Raw genomic sequence first — 17,683 nt, 5'->3', positions numbered from 1 at the left:
AAAATCTGAAATTTACCAAAATAAATATATATCTATAATGTATAAAATACCAATAAACGAATAAATTCATGCAAAACATTTTGATATGAAACATGCATCAGAACAATATCGTAGCAAATTTTAAAGTTTTTTTAGCATTTTTCTTATTTACTAGAAACTTTCTTACTTATATTAGAAATATGAAAATTTGTTTGTGGTCACAATTTAAAAAGGACAGAATAAGTCTCATTGAAATTACTTTATAAATACACGAGGACAAAGTCGCAGGCAATAGTTAGTTGTAAAGTCAACAAAACAAGTTTACGTCTTGAAATAATTTTAAACTAACAAATATACAGGATGTTCAAAAACATATTGTAAAATAAACTTTATTTGAACAAAGTTTATAATCAATAGGTGATAATACATACAACTTTTTGAAAATTGTATTTCAAATATCCAACGCCTCATGAATCTGATTTTTTAAAATTATTTTTGAACAATATTTTTTTTTTGAAAAAAATTTTTTTCATGAATCCTATATAAATAGCATAAAAAACAACAATTCATTGAAATCGAAGCCATATCTTAGAGTAAAAAAAATAAAATAAATACAAAATTCAATTCATATTTATAACCTAAAAATACACATTTACCATATAAAAGCGAAAAATTAAACTAAAAAAAAAAATCCAACAAAACTACACATGCGCACCAAAACTACACATTACCTTTCCTCATAATAAACATTGTTTTTCGCCTCACGACAACTTTTTGGTCGTTTTGCCTCACAAGGACTTTATTATCGTCGATTTGCCTCACACCGGCATGAGGCGGTAGTTTCCTCATGTGTTTGCTTTTAGCCTGGATAGTTTTCACTACCCGACTACCGCACGATATCTTTAACATCGGTTTGCCTGATCACAAACATCATTAGTAAACAACAACAACTACACAAATATACATTTATGTACTCTTCCATACAACTTTATATTACAACTAGCTGTCACCCGCGACTCCGTCTGCGCGGAATTAAAAAAAAACGAAATAAGTAGTCTATATGTTCTTCCAGACTATGTTCTACATCTGTGACAAATTTCATCAAGAACTGTTGAGATGTTCCGGAGATATCTTGTAACATCCATCCATCCATACATTCGCATTTATAATATTAGTAAGATAAGATGGCAAAGCGAAACGAATTGCAGATACGTTGCCTTTTATTAATCTAAAGAAGGGACACACAGAAAGAGGATATATCCCCTTTTCAAGAGTCCTCTCCTCCGTTAAATTCACTTTCCCTTCCTATTCTTTCATATTAAGAATAGTGTAGTAAGGGAAAGGGGAATAAAAAGTGGTCTCCAGCTAGGATAAAAATATCTTATGTCTTCATAAATAAATAACTTTAGGGGGTCCGTTGCTCGTTTGCCCCCTTCTCCTATAAAAAAAAAATCGTGTTCAACCACTTCTCTATCATATCTTTCACACAATCCATACATACATAATTCAGGACTCTATTATCTAACCCCATCCACATACTTCATCTAGGTAAGATTACGAAAAACTGAGCACATATAGAAAATTCAACAAGTTTCCTGAAGCCCAAAGTCGAGGTATAGTCCGGTCGCGGAGCAGGAAGAATTTCGTACAATGACCTCTTTACCTACTGACAGTGGTCACAAACATTTTTGTATTTAGTGCGGTTTACATGAATTATTTGAAGGAGAAAGAAAAATTACCTACTTATAAAATATAGTTATTATTATTATATAAATCATTTATTTAGATTTAATAATACAAGTAATAAAAATCTAGACAAGTATCTAATAATAAAAAATCAAAAATCAGAATCCGATTCCTCTGTTTCGGAGTAACTGTTACTTTGCTCTATTGTTCAATTTCGAGAAGTGAAGAATTCATTTGCATAATATTTTAAAAACAAAAAGTAACTATCGGAAAGCCGGCAATAAAATAGATGATGTCGCCTGCACTTTCGGTCTTTCAAATATTCGTTTCGATTGTTCATTTCGAACTATCCAATAATTAACCTTTTCGGTAATCCTTCTAACGGAGCCCATAAAATTTTTATTATGCAAACAAACAAACTAAAGGTTTAGAATCCCTGAGGACGGCGGCCTTTGTTTCTGTGCAAGCGAGACTCATTGTATTTACGCGGGAGTGACAGAGACAGGTAATGCGAGTTCAATGTACGAAATTCTTCGTGCTCCGCGACCGGACTATATCACAATGCGAAAGGAAAATTTTCAGTTCTCTCCCCTTCCCTACAGTTTAACAAGGTAAGATAAGTGGGAAAGAGAAATGTTCCCTTTCTGTATATCCTCTGTAAAATCCATATATATATAAGATGTCGGACAAATCTTTTAACAATAGCGATATTTAAAATATGGTCCCGAAATTATTTTGCATTACAAAAACAAGATTATTGATAAATCAATTAAATACCAGATTTCAATCATAAATAAAACCATAGACAAACTATAATTCACGCAGAAACTAGACAGTTATCAAAAAAATCAAATCCTCAATCAAAAAAAAAATTCTCACATAAAAAACAAATCTCACATAACTATATATCAGTGATTGTCAAACTTATTTCTTTCACCACCCCCTTTGAAAATCAATTATATTTCAGAGCGCCCCTAATTTTTATTCAGCCCTAAAACTTAAAAACCACAATTTCATTACTTTAATTAATTTCAATGCCCCCATTTTTTGGGCCTCTTATCGCCCCCTCCTAGGTTTCAAACGCCTCCAAGGGGGCGTTATCGCCCACTTTGGGAAACACTGGTCTATATAACATTAGGTAATCTTATTTTACACTATCCCATAACACAGATAAATATCGTAATGGCCGCCATTTATAGTTTATTTAATTAAGACTTAGTCTTAAATTTAGTCGTATCACATTCCAACATTAAAAATAGTTCGTTTTATAAAACAATTTCACGACGTAAACTTTTTTTGCACACTGTACAATATAAATAAATATAATGACTAGTTTAAATTATGTCACTACAATAGGACAGTGGCGTTAGAAGTCACAGGCACCAGTGAGACAACAGTCCATTCCAGTCCAGCGCTACTGTCCTGTACTGGCATAATGTAAACCAGGCATTATTATAATTTGTTACACTTTCAATTTATTGTATTTATTTAAAAATGTAAAAAAATTAACAATCTGTTTCGGTACTGACTTCAAAAAAAATCTTTTACCGAAAAGAAGTATATTTTATTTTTGAAATAACTTTAGTTATAAAGTATTGAATTCAATTAATATTGTTAGTAATAAATAAAGAGGGTAGAACAAAAAAAAAATAAAAAAAAAACCACCTCACCTCCGGTACGTCGTCTGTATTCTCTTTTCGCCTTCTTTTCTAACGCTTCTGTTGAAAAAAAAATTAAAAGAAACAAATTAGATTTAAAAAGAAAAAAAATCTACAAGGAAATAGTGAAAATAAAAATTTAGATACATCAAAAATAAGCAATAAGCAGGACATAATAAAAATAAATCCCAACTGATTTTACTTCAACACTCTCCTATGACACTCTAATGACACCTCGATCTTAAAATTCGACCCCATGACATACTAGACACATAATCTAGTATTTTAATAAAAAGGAAATCTTATATTCAATTTACAGTCTTTATAATTTGCTTAGACAAATTGCAGATATGCATTTAAGTCTTGCAGTGTCACTTCTACAAACATCAATGCCATCTGTTGTCGGTTAACAAACAAATTAATCAACGCCATCTATTGTCGGTTGTTAACAATTTATCAACGCCATCTGTTGTTGATTGTAACAAACAATTTACCTAGCTCCCTAATGCGCTTCCTAGCTAGGTATTCGGGACTAGTTTTGTCGACCCGGGGCCTCCCTCGCTTGCGCTTTTCCCCAGTATCCGAACGATTGTTTATCACGGCCGCTGCAAAAAAGAAGAAAAAAAAAAACGAAAACAAAATAAAAGCATTGCAAATAATAAAATCACATGCGCTTCAAAAACTTAATCTAAATATGCATGAAAATGAAACTAAATAAAAGCAAACATGAAATACAGTCAAAACCGTTTATGGCGACATCGTTTAGAACAACATACCGGTTAAATTGACCAAAATCAAAGGTCCTGGCTGAATGTTATTACATATCTTTCCTATTAATACCTGTCATCGGTTGTTACAACTATCGGTTTTTACGACTCAATATGAGTATAGTCCGGTCGCGGAGCAGGAAGAATTTCGTACAATGTCCTCTTTACTTACTGACAGAGGTTACAAACATTTTTGTATTTTGTGCGGCTTACATGAATTATTTGAAGGAGAAAGAAAATTTACCAACTTATAAAATATAGTTTTATTATTATATAAATTATTTATTTAGATTTAATAATACAAGTAATAAAAATCTAGACAAGTATCTAATAATAAAAAATCAAAAATCAGAATCCGATTCCTCTGTTTCGGAGTACCTAACTGTTTTCCGAAGACGTCTCGCCTGTCACATTTATTACAAAAGAATCAACAGTTTTGTCAACATTATCATCTAGTCTAGCTAATTTCAATTCCTCTTATTAAAAATTAAACTTATAGTTTCCAATAAAAGATTTACAATCCCTGAGGACGGCGGCCTTTGTTTCTGTGCGAGCGAGACTCATTGTATTTACGCGGGAGTGACAGAGACAGGTAATGCGAGTTCAATGTACGAAATTCTTCCTCCTCCGCGACTGGACTATAGTCCCTTCGATGTCGTTATAACAGATTTTGACTGTATTTACAACATAAGAGCTTTAAAATCTATATATCTAAAATGGGATCTTAGGTAAGCACGTTTGCCATCTTTTTCTTTTAATACAAAAAAATACAGACAAATTGATAACCTTATTTGTTTTGAAGTCAGAAAAAATACAACACTAATGTCAACTCACAAAAACTTGAACAGTTGAGCTGCGGTTCAACAAAATTCACGAGGTACTATGACTATGTGGTCCGACGAGCTACAACCTGTCTGGTGACTCGCAGCTCGCAGATCACAGCTCAAAACGCAATAACGCAACATAACTCACGGTACAATACAACTGTACTGCGAACCAGATCACTGACCCGATTCAGTTACAACTGTGAGCCATTATGTCTGGTGACTCGCAGATCACAGCTCAAAACACAACATAACTCAAACTCAAAGTTCAATATAACTGAGCTGCAAGCCAGATCACTGACTCGATTCAGTCACAGCTATGAGCTGAGTTATCAATGTATATAATAAACCGTGACACCATTAGTGTCAACAGTTCTTCGAAAAATATTTCCAAATTTCATCAAAATCCTTCTACAGCAGTAGGGATAGAGACGAAAAGTTCGTGTACGCTCTTGTGGTTGCCACAAAAGTAAAACAATATCGCGTTTCAACATACAACTAGCGCCATCTATCGATAACATTCTTACACAAACCGCAATATTGTGCACCCAGGTTGGTACAGTGTTTGACAGCTTTCTCTATTTTATTCAATGAGATTGAAAGGGATAGCTATGTTATCGTATTACAACAGTGGACATTCAATGTTAAAAATACAAAAAGGTGTCTTTATTGTTAATTTTAAATAAATTTTATTAAAATTTTGCGTTTTTTGTGGTGCACAATTTTTTTTTTAAAGTACTGTCAAATATTTTTTTATTGGAATTCAAAGAAATTTCATATTAAATGACCTTTAATACTTATTTCAGGTTACTATTTTATTTAATTTTAAAACATCTTTTAGAAATAGTTGACAAGTTAATTTATATAATTATTTTTTTTCTAATAATTTTGAATTAAATAGTTTAAACTTTAAAGCCACTCTACACAAATTAATGTAAGCAGCAACTACAAAAAAAAATCATATAATCTATATAGACCTGATGTTAAGTGATCACGTAGTTTTTAAAGCGAAAGTCACCCCTATCCGGCCTCAAAGACAAACCAAAGCGCGATTCTAAATACAACTACTGCCATCTATGTTTTAAAAATGAAACAAGTCTTGTCACAGACAAATTGTGAACTTATTGATTCCCCTTCAACCGTTTTTCATTCAACGAAATTAAATTACAAAGGAGTCACTGATTGTACTTTTTTCGGCAGCCATTCTAGAGATCTTTCTAAATCAAATAAATGTTTTACAAGTTGACAAAATTAACTAGTTGATCGATTAATTAATGTATGGGAGTCAATTCAATGAACTTGTTGAATCAACCATTCAACCCTTCAACATTTCAACAAGCTTTTTACCTGGGAGTCACTGAACGCCTTTTTTTGCCGCCAATCTACTGGTCTATATTAAAAGTATGATTAAATAGTTGACAAAAAATTAAACGTTTCGAATTTATAACATACTAGCTGTCGCCCGCGACTCCGTCCGCACGGAATTTAAAACAAACTTTAGTGGCCTATGTATTCTTTCAGACTATGTTCTACATCTGAAAAATTTCATCAAGATCTGTTGAGTCGTTCGGAGTTATATTCAAACAAACATCCAAGTCCAACTAAACATTCGAATTTATAATATTAGTAAGAACTAAGAAAATATAACGATTTAAAATAAGTACTGTTTTGTAAACAACAAACAGTTTCTCTCAAAAATACCTTTAAGTAGAAAGAAAAGGGAAGGGATTATTAATTGAAGAATACAAGACCGTGCGAGGTTCCTATTGTAGCTGTCAGTATAAACGATACTGCGTTTTACAATACAACTAAGGCCATCTATTGGCGAATAGCTGTTTTAAATTTTTTACAACAAATAAAATTTTTAGCAAATGCCCCTTTGGGAATTAAATGAACGAGATTCTGTACATATTTGTAAATTATTTAAGACTGATGACCTAAAGGTCTATGTTAGCAGGTCATAAAATTTAAAAAAAAAAATTAAGACTGAAAACAAAGGTCAATGGCGTTCATAACGATATAGCAATTTTACAATAATTTTTGTGGTTTTTAAAAACAAGTGATATCTATATATCTATATATATAGTCAGAAAGTGGTGTTAGTTACACTATTTATAACTCAAGAACGGCTGAAGCGATTTGACTGAAAATTGGTGGGCAGGTAGCTTAGAACCAGGAAACGGACATAGGATCATTTTTACCCCGTTTTCTATTTTTTATTCCGCGCGGACGGGGTCGCGGGTAAAAGCTAGTATTATGTAAAATAAGAGTATTAAATTGGTAATCTTACTAATATATTAAATGCGAATATTTGTATGTATGGATGTATGTTAGATAATATATCCAGGACAGCTCAACAGATCTCTAAAAATTCGTCACAGATGTAGAACAGTCCGGAAGGACACAAAGGCTAATTATTACGTTTTTAATTTCGCGAGAACAGAGTCACGGGTAAAAGTTAGTATATATTTATGTGAAAAAGTAATTCACCAAGATACATTTTATACTTTATGAATTTACTTACTAACGATATTATGCAGTTTGTCTTTGATTACTGTTTGGATTGAAACATAGAATACAGCAGTATGTATTAATACTACAAAATCAATGGAAATAAGCACTTATAGACCGACAAACTTATCTGACAGTAAAAAACTTGAGAGGTGTGTTGGGACACCCGGATGAAACGAAGTTCTTTTCAATTAATTAGTGAAGGAACCAATGTTTATTATATGAATGAAAAACTTAAGTCTTCACAAGAAGTACATTTTATTTCTATGAATTTTCGTTATATATTGTCACGTCGTTAACATACTTACTATAGCAAAAAGTGTCGTGACAACTTTTCGTAAGATTTTTTTCCGTCTAGCCCCCCCCCCCCCTTTCACAACGCGCGATAAGGAACTTCGTTCCAAAACTTCGTTCCAATTATAAATGTGTCACAAGATCTTTGTCGTACCGTAGCTGTCGGGTGATGTTTATTAGAACGAAGTTCCTTATCGCGCGTTGTGAAAGGGGGGCTAGACGGAAAAAATTCTTACGAAAAGTTGTCACGACACTTTTTGCTATAGTAAGTATGTTAACGACGAATGAGCGCTACTTCACCATGGCAACGACGTGACAATATATAACGAAAATTCATAGAAATAAAATGTACTTCTTGTGAAGACTTAAGTTTTTTATTCATAGAATAAACATTGGTTCCTTCACTAATTAATTGAAAGGAACTTCGTTCCATCCGGGTGTCCCAACACACCTCTCAAGTTTTTTTTTGTTCCACATTTATTCTGAAAGAGCAAGTTCCTTTTTGCCACACTTTTATACCAAGTTTGTGTCTTGTGTTTTTTGTTTTATATTCTTTGTGTGGCAATAAATGTATTTTCTTTCTTTCAAATCACGATAGTAACCTGACATCGAGTCAGATATGTTTATCGGACTATACAATAGACTTAAATAAATCAAATAGTAATTAAATCGACTCTCCCACCGAATAACCCCGTAATAAGAAAAATGAAATTTTTCAGGAGAAGCAAAAAACCGTATTTCTTTAATAACTTCATCAATAATTATTGTACAAGAATCTATTAGATACCAAAACAAAGGTAATTTTTATAGCTACATTGTATTTAATTTTCATTCATATATTCCTGGCGTATTCTGTGCTATGAAGGAAAAATTATAATACCGGAAAAAAAAAATTGTTTCAATAATGACTTTTTATCTCCGTAATTAACATTAAGAAGAATATAAAAAAAATCACAACGTGTAATAGGACCTTTAGATGCCGAATTCGAGGGAAAAGCAAGAACCCGGTAAGAGTGCATTACAGGATTATTCGATGGGGGCGTTGAAATTCGAGGACATTTTTAAATAAATTAACAATAATTATTAAACCATTCAACAAAATCATGAGAACGGTTGCTCAAAAAATATTTTTTTACTTCATCCATATATTCTGTGAGGTAAAGTAACAGAGTGGTGAGTGGCGACTTCACCACGCCAACGAAGCGAAAGGACGCGTGTTTTAAAATATAAACAGCGCCATCTATTATTAAAAAGCGAACATCATTGATATAATTATTAACATAATTTGGTATAAAGCTAATTATTAGAAGATTCTGACATGATATCTAGGTTTGGATTACATCTATCTATATATATATAAAAGAAAGTCGTGTTAGTTACACTATTTATAACTCAAGAACGGCTGAATCGATTTGACTGAAAATTGGCGGGCAGGTAGCTTAGAACCAGGAAACGGACGTAGAATAATTTTTACCCCGTTTTCTATTTTTTATTTTGCGCGGACGGAATCGCGGGTAAAAGCTAGTATGAAATAAACGTCATACTATTGTATTTAAGAGATTTTAACAAAGTAACATGAAAAAAATCTAAAAATTAATCCTTTGAACTATGATATTAGCTATTATCACTCATTAGACATCATTTGGACTGGATTTGCAATATAGGAAAGCAAGTGAGGGTTCAGCTAGTTATAAAATAAAATTTCAGGTGGGTAAATGGGGGATTTGTGTGAATATTTCCCAATTTGGGGATGAAGAGAAGAGATTAAAATATGGCAATAGTTATAATGAAAACTAGCTGTCGCCCGCGGCTCCGTCCGCGCGCAGTTAAAAAAAACTTAATAGGGGTATGAAAAATAGATATTGGCCGATTCTCAGACTTACTCAATATGCTCACAAAATTTCATGAGAATTGGTCAAGCCGTTTCGGAGGAGTATGGAACCAAAACTGTGATACGAGAATTTTATATATTAGATTTTCTAAAAAGGGGGAGGCGACAAAATCATTTGATATAACATCAAAAACCTATAAACCCCCTTTTTTTCTTGACCCTTTGAGTTTCTTGACTTTGTTAAGCCGTTTCGCACAAAAAGTGTGATTAAGGGCTTTTAAAATAGCAAAATAGCATAACATTCTTGGGATGTCTTGCTTTCATTTTGCTGGAAAACGATATCGCCTTCTAAATGACTACCAACGACATCTATGGATAAAAAGTGGACAACTTTAGTAACTATTAGTTACCAAAAGTAAGTATAACCACATCCTGACCATACATGATCTAATAAGGTATTGTCTTATTTTAGTCTTTTTTTAAATTGTATGTTGATTAAGAAGGTGCGACGCCTACAAACTACGGAAGTGGTTTGGCGAGATAGTTATGTACATATATTATTGTCAACATATTATAAATAAATAAATAAAAAAAAAAAAAAAAAAAAATCTCGTCTATTTGTCACTGGAGGCTATAAGCCGTGGTATTTTGTGCCAAATTGATTTTCAACATTAAGGCACTGTTTGTAGCAGTTGCTAGTAGGGATGCAAAAAAATAATCGGTTTTAATGTTTTTTCGATTTTTAAGGAACGATTTTTTTTTTACAAAACTCGATTTTTTTTTTACAATCGATTATGTAATTATTCGATTTTTCAAACAGCGCTATCAATAAGATGTTTCACGCCCTGCTACATGTAATAAGTTAAACAAGTTCATGTTAAATTGTTGTAAACCAGTGATTGTCAAACTTATTTCTTTCACCGCCCCCTTTGAAAATCAATTATATTTCAGAGCGCCCCTAATTTTTATTCAGCCCTAAAACTTAAAAACCACAATTTCATTATTTTAATTAATTTCAATGCCCCCATTTTTTGGGCCTCTTATCGCCCCCTCCTAGGTTTCAAACGCCTCCAAGGGGGCGGTATCGCCCACTTTGAGAAGCACTGGTTTAAATGAATGTTTATAAAATTATTTGTTTTATTTTTTTTAAAATCATAAGTTCGTCGTTTTGTTTTAATACATTTACTTAATTTTATTTTATTCTATAATTTTTTTATGACAATTATGCCCGAATACTGAAACGTTACTTAAATATCTCCTTTCGTAAGCATTGCTTACAATTTAACAGACGTCAAAATTTAAGTGGTATACACAAACGCAAATCAAGACATGTAAGCGCGTGATTCCGTAAGTAGACGTTTTATTTTTACGTCATGGCAACATCCTTTGTTTTCGGTCAAAGAGTGTATAAAAAATACTTGTTCTCGATTACGTTTTCTTAAAATTCACTTTACGTATCCGTTTCACGCAGCATGGCTTGGACAACCTATAGTTGTAAGACGTGTTCATTCCCAAATAGTAAAGAAATTTAAAATAAAAATACTAAATAATCAAAAATCAAAGAAGGTTGTTAAAAAATATCCTTTCTGTTTAAAGTATTTTTAAATAAAAAAAATTAAAAAATTTGACCATACTTTTGTAGAATGGAAAGCATCTGGCGTTATGTTTTGACAAGTTTAAATTAATAAAATTTTAATAAATCATAATATCATCAAGACACTTTTTAAGCAGTTTAAGCGGGCGCAGACAGATGTCGCTACAAACCTATTTGCGATTTCGATATATTCTCGTTAAGTCGGCATTTTTATATAAATACTAGCTGTCGCCCGCGACTCCGTTCGTGCGCAGTTAAAAAAATCTTTATAGGGGTATGAATAATAGATTTTGGCCGATTCTCAGACCTACTGAATATGCTCACAAAATTTCATGAGAATCGGTCAAGCCATTTCGGAGGAATACGGGAACGAACATTGTGACATGAGAATTTTATTTGTCCGAATGCGATGATTATGATGAAGCAGACATGTTAACACCTTAGATTTTAACTTTTAAGATAGCCCGCGACCACTCTTAAATTGTTGGCGTACTTAAGTCGACATGACAGTTCTTTTGACAGCAAAATGTCGTTGAGTGACGATCCAGTATAAGAAATGTGATATTGAGTGGCCTTTAAGCATGGTACGACTTGAGTGGCATCAAAGTTGAGATACGTCTTTAACTGACTTACGAAAATTGCATATTGGAGTTTAAGCGTGGTCTTATAATTTAAGACGCTCTTACATATTTAAGTGACGTTTCAGTATTCGGGCATTAGTGTTTAGTTTTGTCAAACCGCTACGCACAGAAAAGTGTGATTACGGTCTATTAAAAAATTCTGCTAAGCACACAACTTAGCGGTCCACTGCTGAACATTGGCATAACATTCTTGGGATGTCTACCTTTCATTTTGCTGGAAAACGATATCGCCTTTTAAATGACTACCAACGACATCTATGGATAAAAAGTGGACAACTTGAGTAACTATTAGTTACCAAAAGTAAGTATAACCACATCCTGACCATACATGATCTAATAAGGTATTGTCTATTTGTCACTGGATAGGCTATAAGCCGTAGTATTTTGTGCCAAATTGATTTTCAACATTAAGGCAATGTTTGTAGCAGTTAGTATTTGACGGAAATTCAAACAGATTTATTAATCTAATATATAAAATTCTCGTGTCACAGTTTTCGTTCCCGTACTCCTCCGAAACGGCTTGACCGATTCTCATGAAATTTTGTGAGCATATTCAGTAGGTCTGAGAATCGGACAACATCTATTTTTCATAACCCCCCCCCCCCCATTTATTAACTGCGCGCGGACGGAGTCGCGGGCGACAGCTAGTAATAGATAGAATTAACCGTCAATAACTTCAACTGTAATTTTCAAGCAACAACCTATATCTTTCTTCTTGACAAAGGTAATGTGGTACCGCTCTACAAAGACACGTCTTTGTAGACAAAAATGAAAGTATAGAAGTTTTCAAATATCTTATCAGATGAGAACATCGTATAAGTCATGTAGTGACACTTGTATTACATATAGCTGTCTCTGTTATATTACAGAGTATAAAAGGTGTGAAAATAAACACTGGTAAAGACGAGAGAGTTGTGCTATGAACATAAAAATCCTTAACATTTGCCCGCACTATTCCGGTACTGTCATTGTTTTTTAGAGAACATATTATCTATCTATCTTCTATATATCTATATATATAAAAGAAAGTCGTGTTAGTTACACTATTTATAACTCAAGAACGGCTGAATCGATTTGACTGAAAATTTGTGGGCAGGTAGCTTAGAACTAGGAAACGGACATAGGATAATTTTTACCCCGTTTTCTATTTTTTATTCCGCACGGACGGAGTCGCGGGTAAAAGCTAGTTTATAATGTTTCATAGAAAAGATTTAATAGACAAGACAGTCATGAAATCATTTTTATAAAGCTCATATATTTTTGTCAGAAGTGACATGAAATGTAGTGCATTTTGTCATCTAGATAAAAATCATGTCGGTTGTTACTTGCCGATCAATTACATGTGATAGTATATTTCTAACATACCCATTTCTTTAGCTTGTTTCCTCGCTGCAACATTGGCCAAGTACTCGGGGCTGGTTTTATCAATCCTCGGCCTTCCCCTCTTTCTCTTAGCTGGAGTGGAGGAACTAGTTTCTGCCTTTGGTCCATTACTGATATCTGGAATTTTTTTAATACAAATCTTACTAATATTATAAATGTGAATTTTTAGATGGATGGATGTTTGTTTGAAGGTAACTCCAAAACAGCTCAACTGATCTCTATGAAATTTAGTATAGATGTAGATCATTATCTGGGAGAATACATAGACTATTTAAGGTTTTTTTAATTCCGCGCAGATGAAGTCGCGGGCAACGTCTAGTCTAACTAATATTATAAATGCGAATGTTTGGATGGACGGATGGATGAATGAATGAATGAATAATGAATGGCTGGATGGATGAATGGATGGATAGATGTATGTTTGTTTGAAGGTATCTCAGGAACGGCTCAACGGATCATGATGAAATTTGGCACAGATATAGATCATAGTCTGGAAGAACACAGGCTACTAATAAAGATTTTTTTTTAATTGCGCGTGGATGGAGTCGGACAGCTTATTTTATATAAAGTTAAACATGCGTAAGTGTGAAACCTCCATAAGCGAGAAACTCGAGTTAGAATGAAACCTTTAAAAGCGAGAAAAGAGTCGCCGACCCTTGGACTCTCGCTTATCTAGGATCAACTGTATTTTCAACATACAAATTTTAAAATAAAAGAATTCTAACATATAGATTTAAAACAGTATATTACCTCTGGTTTTATGTCTCGCAGCGTACAATTCGACAGCAGGAGGCACGAAGTGTGAGACGGGCGAACGATAGTCCACACTCAACGGCAGACCGCCGGGGACTGAAATATTTTAGCAGTACCCTAGTTTATATATATACCTTTTAACAATTGCTAGTGTTCAGGCTTTGGGGGTTGCTTAGAGGCAAGACCATTGACCAACGACCCCCTGGGCTCTATGGCAGACATGGGGGTATACCATTGAGGGAAGTAAATTTAAAATTTAATCAGTTGGAGAAATGTAGCAGCTGGTGTTCAATCAAACCAGTAGTTAAAGGGTGTGTTTTAACATGTTAAAGATAGATTTGAGGTTTTCATAGTATTTAGTCTCCTGTAGGTTTAAAGTAAAAACCACAAATCATTGTTTATACATTAGTCTTTCCTGGCGTCATTTTTTTTTTTTATCAACGCCGCCCATGGACATTTAGATGTGTTGCCCAAACATTGAGAAAGACATAGGCTCGCTTCTGAAGGACCTTAAGCCTTCCCATACACCATACAACCATATTTTGTAAGCCTTGAAATGTGAATCATTAAGAAGCCACTTTTATATGTGTACATATATATTAATTAAATAATATGTGCAACATTATAAATGTCCCACCCCCTATAGCCACCGTATTATTATTTGCAAAACATATCTTACTAGTATTATAAATGCGAAAGTTTAGATGGATAGATGGATGGATGGAGGAAAGTATCTCCAGAACAGCTGCATGGATCTAGCTCAAATTTGGCATAGAAGTAGAACATAGTCTGGAAGAACACAAAGGCTAATTATTTTTTTAATCCGAGCGGACAAAGTCGCGGTCGACATCTAGTACACTTATATACCTACTAAGTTATGTATACAGTACCTTTATTATATACCTAACAGAGACATATATAAGGTACCTTTATTGAGGCCGTATATGTCCCCATTGGGCTCCAGCTTTGGCTTCTTTTGTGGTGACTCTGGACCCTCACTGGAAGGTGAGGACTCTTCCCTCTTCAGCTGCGGCAACACAGAATCTAACTGACCTTCACACAGTGCCATAATGTCAGCTGGAATATCATAATATTTTATTTAATATAAAAGATTACTATGGTAGGGGAGTTTTATGATTAAGGTAGATATATGTGATAAGGAGAGCTTTAAATATGATTTTGGATGTACATTGATAGGCCTAGGAAGAGATGGATTGTGTAAAAGGTGACAAGATCATTAACATGTTAACTGCCACGTCAGGCACCAGTGCTTGACAGATATGGTATCTGTTAGGGCCATGTCAGTCACGAGTGCCTGACGCAAATGCATGTAATTAAAAAATTCAAATGAACCCAGGGAGCTGTCAAGCACCTTTCGGGGCTTTTTCTCTATTGAAATTGACTGACAAGGGCCCCAACAAACTATATTCATCTTGGCCTAACATTTTTACGTGTAGAACTGGTTTTTATGTACATAAACTTTTTAAGGAAAATAAATACAAATAATTGATGTCAATATAACACCAAAAACAAAAAAAAAGAAAATGCCATCATCAAAATTATGCTATGGCAGTTAACGTGTTAAGAAAGTGATAATTGCAATGACAGAAAATAGATTGATCTAGTAGAAAAAAACCTGGTGTGGCGACCCTGTATGAGTATTGTAAGGACAGATGATTTTATTCCCCCTTCAACAAGTATGGATTTATTTTGGAAAATTTTAATCTTACTAAGACAATAAATGCAAATATTTAGATGGATGGATGTTTCTTAGAAGGTATCTCTAGAATTACTTAATAGATCTCTGTGAAATTGTAGAATACAGTCTGTAAGAACACCTAGGCCAATTCTGATCCCAAAAATGTGTACAGTTTCTGTAGAATATATTTTTTTAGGCATTTAATCAATTACTCAGCAACGGCTCAACACATCTTACTATATTTTGGCACAGGAAGTCTCGAATAACACATGATATAAATATTCAAACTTTTTTAATTCTGCGCAAAGTCACGGACAAAACCTATATATAAATAAATTACAAACATATAAAATTATTAAGAAAGGTATATTAAAACTTTTTGACTACAATTACGTTTTCATGTAGGTATATGAAACCCAAAGGGACTGGCTGAAAACTATCTCTTGGGAGTTCTCTCTATACTTAGGAGCGTCATCCCAATATTTTTTTTTGTAATTAACATGTCACTTTGTATTTCTGATTCTTATGATGACAATAAAGAGGTTATTTTTTTATTTATATGTATACTAGCTGTCGCACATGACTTCATCCGCACGGCATTAAAAAACATAATAAGTAGCCTATGTGTTCTTCCATACTACATCTGTGTCAAATTTCATGAAGATCCTTTGAATCGTTCTGGAGATAACTTCAAGCAAACATCCATCCATACATCTTAATATTCGCATTTATAATATACATTTCTAAGCCAGTTTTGCAAGTGATGTACCATTTTTATCTTACCTGCATTAAAATAGATAAATGTTTTTATATTTGTCTATACTAATATAATAAAGAGAAAAGATTTGATTGTTTGTTTGTTTGTTTACATTGAATAGGCTTTAAAACAACTGAACTGATTTGAGAAAATCTTTCACTGTTGGGAATCTACACTAACCCTAGGTGATTTTTTTTATTTCGCGCGGACGAAGTCACGGGCTAATGCTAGTTCTATATATACTTGGTTAATGCAATATGGTAATTCAAACAATGGTTCTTTATCTATCTGTCTGAAAGCAATAAGATAGATGACATGTTTTTATTTAAGTATAAACTATACTATAGTAAACATGAAGGGGTTTTTTATAATTTGACTTATTATATGGTTTCTTAAAAGTTCAATGACCTCTTTATTCAAGTATACTTGTTAAAAAATACGAAATATCTTTACTGACATGTCTTGTAAACAAAATTATTGTTTGAACCAATAAAAATAACCTCAAATGTTTTGACCTAAACAATTCAATGCCAAAAGTATGTACAAAACAAACAACAAAAAAAATTTAGAAAATTTTCAATAACTTTGACTATAATTACCGCCGACAAACGGTACGTAAAATTGTTTTATAATTACTATGCGTTATCAAGAAGTGTACAGCAGTAAAAGTATCTATAAGTACTCACCAAGAAACCATCTTAAAGTCGACGGAAAATAAAATCTATATTTCATACACCCCCAACAAAGTTAAACTTACACAATAACAGATTAAGCTACAAATATAAGTTCATTTAAACTTAATTATAACAAAGTATAGATTTGTAAATAAGTGATTTTTAAAAATTATAAAGATCCCAGCACATAAATCAATGCCCAACCAAATGGTGCTATGGTAAGACAAACGCAAATACACTAAACACACGATTTTACTAAATATTAAATGCACGCACTACATTATTGTGCAAAAGGATGGCTTTTAAAAGTAATTACAAAAGTTTTCGACGTCGATTATCGGAGATATAAACAAAAAACGCGAAGCCACAAAACTGTCTCAACGTCCATTTCTACAGCAAGAAGGTGATGCTACTGCCTACGAAAGGAGTGAAAAAGACGAATATATTTTCCTTCTAGCAACACCAAAGGTTAACCGACCACTTTAAAACGCACTCTTTGACATTCACCAATACCAAAGAGGCATATACGCAAAGAAAATTATTTTTATTGTCAACTCTATTTCATGAGCAGTAAGATCTAATTTTGTCTAACACAAAACAGAATGCCCTACTTTAAAAAATCTGTCACTTGT

At 33.1% G+C, this 17,683-nt stretch overlaps 1 protein-coding gene across 3 annotated transcripts in view; it reads right to left on the bottom strand.

Moving 5' to 3' along the window:
• Window positions 1–17,451, bottom strand: part of LOC106716988 (zinc finger protein 184-like) — a 34,211-nt gene extending 16,760 nt beyond the window's left edge. For 2 of the 3 annotated variants that reach the window (XM_045685253.1, XM_045685254.1), the window contains exons 1-5: window positions 17,064–17,451; window positions 14,849–14,998; window positions 13,919–14,017; window positions 13,151–13,285; window positions 711–896 (exon numbers count right to left, since the gene is read on the bottom strand). In XM_045685253.1, the coding sequence (XP_045541209.1) occupies window positions 711–896; window positions 13,151–13,285; window positions 13,919–14,017; window positions 14,849–14,998; window positions 17,064–17,109 (616 nt within the window). In that variant the 5' untranslated portion in view covers window positions 17,110–17,451. Of the gene's footprint in view, window positions 1–710; window positions 897–3,335; window positions 3,384–3,817; window positions 3,929–13,150; window positions 13,286–13,918; window positions 14,018–14,848; window positions 14,999–17,063 lie in introns of all 3 variants that reach the window. The other variant, XM_045685255.1, reaches the window with a different exon arrangement.
• Window positions 17,452–17,683: the final 232 nt, after the last annotated feature.

Source organism: Papilio machaon, chromosome 29 (assembly GCF_912999745.1).
Source record: "Papilio machaon chromosome 29, ilPapMach1.1, whole genome shotgun sequence".
NCBI classification, from domain to species: Eukaryota; Metazoa; Arthropoda; class Insecta; order Lepidoptera; family Papilionidae; genus Papilio; species Papilio machaon.
Note: the sequence above shows the minus strand (reverse complement) of the source record. Positions and strands in the feature narration are given on the sequence as shown.